The sequence below is a fragment of the Magnolia sinica genome, chromosome 8 (genome assembly GCF_029962835.1).
Source record: "Magnolia sinica isolate HGM2019 chromosome 8, MsV1, whole genome shotgun sequence".
NCBI lineage: Eukaryota > Viridiplantae > Streptophyta > Magnoliopsida > Magnoliales > Magnoliaceae > Magnolia > Magnolia sinica.
Window position 1 is genome coordinate 5,292,157 of NC_080580.1, and position 4,770 is coordinate 5,296,926.

The window sequence follows — 4,770 nt, forward strand, 5'->3', positions numbered from 1 at the left end:
CCAGCACCCATTTTTGACTTATTGGCCATCATCAAAAGAAACAATTTAGAAAGACAATTACAGTGGGACCCATGATTGGAACCTTCCCATTGATGTGCATGAATGAATCCATTCATTCCGTTTGGACTTATCTAATAATTTCATAGCACATGAGAATGGATTTTTATTTTTTATTTTTTATTATTTTTTTAAAATACTTTACAAGGGGCGGCTAGTTAGCACGTACAAGGGTCTCTAACTCGTCCTTTCATCAACTTCATCCTGTGGGCTGAAACTAACGTTTTGGAACCATCGTGTCAGATGGAGACAAGGGTATTGACTCTGAATCCTTCTTTAGATGGTATGTCCAAACATGCCCTTAGCCCACCACAAACCAAGCTTCGAACTCAATGTACTGATAGGGCCAAATAATTGATTGTCATCGTCTCATACAATAGCTTAAAAATTGGAAAAAAGAAAAGGACCTTTGCTTGACTAGATTTCATCAAGGCTCGAGAAAAGCTCGATCAGGACACTACTCAGTCAAAAATTGTGAAAAACCTAGTTGAACTTGAAGAAACTCGTGAAAACTCGACAAAATTAAACTTGAAAAAAAAAAAAACCAAGTGATCATCATGGTGTGTAGAGCTGGGCATCCGGTCGATTTGGACCGAGTTAGGGCTGACCGACTGGATCCGATTTTGAAAGAGACCTGACTAGAACTCATTCTAACTCAGTATCGAGTCCAGCATACCTGACCCGATCCGAGTCCAGGTCTTGCCTAGACTAATCCGGACCGAGTCCGATCCTGTCACAGGTACTAAGTCGAGTCGGGTGAAGCGGGTATCCACGGTCTGAAATCACAACTCGAAACCTAGGTGCACATGCTGGAATTGTAGCCTTTCTATTAACTACACGGTATCTCATCTATGAAATGTCAAATATGGAGTTACACACACACACACACGAGTCGGGTTTTGGATCAAGTTGAGTCAGTACTGAGTTGGATTTCGGGTTGAGTCAAGTCGAGTTACTAAGTGATCTAAACTCGGCTCAATTTGAGTTTGGATTGGGCGAAGTCTGCTTGATTTGGATTGACTCACCCACTCGGTTTGGGTCTGAATGACTCGGACGAGTCGAGTCTACCGAGTCGAGTCATCTTGTGTCCAGCTCTAATGGTGTGGCCCATTGTTTGCACTGGATTGTATATTCTATCTGTGTTGATCCATTGACAGGAAAGAAATGGTTGTATTGAAAGTTCACATACAGCCTAAATTTCAACCAGTGCCCTATTTAACATCAAAGGAATATAGTTACACTGAAACAAAGGCCTATTTGATCACATACATCTTGTTGTAGCTTGCCATAGAATGAAAATACAAATGAAACATAATAAGAAAAGAGGCATTACAATGACATGATAAGATCAACCAAACTCTCTAATGACTCATATGAAGAACCTCCCTTTTCCATACAACGCATTGCATTTTCCTTTAGATCACGTGCTCTCTCTCTTATCTCCTTCCCTTCAATCTCCACCATCAATCTTCTTATGGCCCACTCTATCTCACTTCTATTGAAACCATTCTCAAGTTGTATTCCCACCTTCCAAACATGGCTCGCAAACCTAGCATTCACTTTTTGGTCCCATAAATAAGGAGAACATAACATAGGAACCCCTTCACATATGCTCTCCAACGTAGAATTCCAACCATTGTGTGTCCAAAAACCTCCCACTGATGGGTGGGCCAGCACTTCTTGTTGTGGGGCCCAGTTAACTATCCGGCCCCTCTCCCGCGTCTTCTCTTCGAACCCTTCCGGTAGTTCGACCGAATCATGGCCGTGGATAGAGCCGGGCCGGAGAACCCACAAGAAGGGCTGGTCACTATTGGCTAGCCCCCAGGCTATCTCCACCACGTCTTTTTTACCAAAGGAACCCGAGCTCCCGAAGCTGATGTAAATCACGGTCTCTGGCACCTGCTTGTCTAGCCATGCCATGCAACTGTAGTCTTGTGTTAGTATGCTGTTTGATGATCCCGGTGAGAATTTATAGAGTGGGCCCACTTCAAACAATGGCATGGGATGAATATCTTGTCTAATTTTTACCAAGTAAGTTGATTCAAGACCATCAAATGTGTTCTGGATGTAACCCAAAGCGGACCTCATTGCATTGTCTATCCCGGCCCCCAAACGCTCCATCATTTCAGGATCTGCCGTGCCAATGTCTGGAATGTCCTTCATCCTGAGGGGCGGAATTTCAGGAATAAGTGTGTTTGGCTCCCCATCTGGTAAAGACGGATTCATTAGTATGTCTATGCATTGCTTGTTTGTAGAGTTAAAATGTATTTTTGTAACCTCACTGTATCTCTTGTGAAATGTAGGGAAGTTTCACAGTGGCGCCCACCAAATGAATGTTCATGATCACTAAAGGGTGGGTCCCAACAAAAGTTCCCCAAGCCATATTATTTGTTGTGTTTTTCTTCATAAAGAACAAATTATGTGTCCTTGTATTTCATTTTTCTAATAGGATTTATACATACTTGGGGTTGGAAATGGGCCTAACTGAGTTGGGGTTGGATAGGCTAGATATATATATACTTGACCCATGTGCTCGTCCGAGTCAACTCGGACTCAGTTCAGTTGAGTCCATTTCTGGCTTAGGACAACGCGTCACCCCCTCGACTCAGGTGAGTCGTGACTCGAATCGAGACCAGATAGACTCTGCCCAGTCTGGCACATTTAGATCAGTATACCTACTCAAGGAAAATTTTCAAGTTATGGTCTTTGATCATCACCCCTACACGTGGCACAGATACACCTCAATGCAACTTGTCAAACTGTCCAAATCATAAGCTCTAGTTTAGATGGAGCATGGACGCGGGTTTCCTTCGAAAGGCTTCCCCAGGATGCAACGTGGGACCCATGCACTATGATGTTTCCTGGTGCATCCGTTTTTCCATATCATTTTAGGGCATGAGACCAAAAATAAGTGGATCTAAAACTCAAGTGGGCTGCGCGAGAGGAAACAGTGGAGTTTTGTGTTTTTACTTCAGAGGAATGAAATTATAAAGTTTGGATGGCATATAAACATTCAGATAGAGTTCAGTGAGGTTTCCCCAGTTTTCCCTCTCATATGATAGCCTTGAATTTTGGATATACCTGATTTTTTCTTTCATGCCCCAAAATGATCTAAAAAAATGGATGAAGGGGATGGATTTTTCAGAAACATCACGGTGAGCCCCAAGTAACATCCCGCAGAGGAACTTCATGCGAAAGGCTTTCCAGGATATCCGTGTCCATGGAGCATAGCTGAGGAATTGAACTGATCGAATGATCCTGACCATCCAACTGGTGGATACCGAATATCCATGTTCAGATTTTGGACTCACATCACGTAAGATGAGTTCTCAAAAAATATCCACGTTCCGTACGGATATATATGACTATGTGAATAAAAGGTTTAATTTCAAAAAAAAAAAAAAAGAAAAAGAAAGAAAAAGAAAAAGAAAAAAGTGGCACATATGAGGTGCTTGATATACACGGTGTGTTTGCTTGTAGCATCAAACTAAGGTTTGTACAGATGCATACCACAATTTAAGAACTTTCTTGCCTGCATATTAAGATCAATAGGTTTCAAGAACTTCATGAGTGGAACCAATCAAGATTTGGGAGACACCCAAACGGGCCTCTAACATGAAGACGAACCTGAGATGGAAAGGAGTCCATTTTGCTGTAGAAGTTTGAAAGTCGTCATGGTGGCGATATGAAAGGCACTGGTGGTGCCTAACAAAATTCTCGGGAGCTTCAATCGATCTGCAACGTCTTTCGTGCAGTGAAAAATCTCATCAGTGATGATGCACGTAACCGGGCCATGTGGGCTATCTGATATCAATCGGGACAAGCAATCATGGAATGGTTCTTGGCATGAGTCGTTGAGGACGTGCGTAGCATGTATGGGGTCCTCAGTCCATCTCTTACCATCTGATAAGCCATCAGGTATAGGCTCGAAGCGGAGGTTGGGGAAGTTGGATGGATTGGGAGAGTTGAAGTTTGTGTGAATAACTGTGATAGAGAATCCTTTTGAGTGTAGGAGATTGGCCAGTTGAAGCATGGCATTAAGGTGGCCTTGTAATGGGATTGGCAAAATAGCTAAATGAGGGACTTTCTTTTTTTGGATTTGCAGGTCGCTCGATTCTGCCATTGATTTTGAGGATTTGATCGGCTGCGGTGAATATGGGTCACTGTCTTTTGGGTTTCTCTGGATAGATATGGGGAGTTATATATATGATACTCTGGCAGAGTATGATGTTCGATACACATGCGATGAAAAGTCAAGTACGTGGTATACATTCAGTCAAATTAAATTATTTAGTGGACCCCACTGTTGATAAGTCACAGTTTAGAAATTGGACTGGTTGGATGATCCTATCCTCTGATCAGTGGATACTTGATTGTTACGTTAGCATCATCAGATAAATGTGGGCCAATCCGATAATAAGATAATAAATGAAATGTAACTTCTTATTTTAGATACATTTCATTGGAGATGTATCATTTGGACCGTTTAATTTCGATTACTTGTATCCATGCCGGCAATTTTTAACTGATTAAGTGCCTATTGGAAGGTTTTGTCTTCCGAGGTGTCCATTTAGCGCATCTTATGAATGGATTAGATGGAATATAAAAAAAAAAAACACAGTGGCCCACACAAGAACTAGTAGGTTTCAATGGTGGGTCTCATTCCAATGTATACCATGTGGTATGACCAACGTGTTTTTGATCGACCTGATT

At 42.0% G+C, this 4,770-nt stretch overlaps 1 protein-coding gene across 1 annotated transcript; it reads right to left on the reverse strand.

The window, feature by feature from the left end:
- Positions 1-1,250: 1,250 nt before the first annotated feature.
- On the reverse strand, positions 1,251-4,227 carry LOC131252692 (UDP-glycosyltransferase 76B1-like). Its single transcript, XM_058253369.1, has 2 exons — positions 3,685-4,227; positions 1,251-2,264 (listed from the first exon to the last, which is right to left on the reverse strand). Exons 1-2 carry the CDS (start codon positions 4,178-4,180, stop codon positions 1,387-1,389), a joined length of 1,374 nt encoding a protein of 457 aa, XP_058109352.1. The 5' UTR covers positions 4,181-4,227; the 3' UTR covers positions 1,251-1,386.
- Positions 4,228-4,770: the final 543 nt, after the last annotated feature.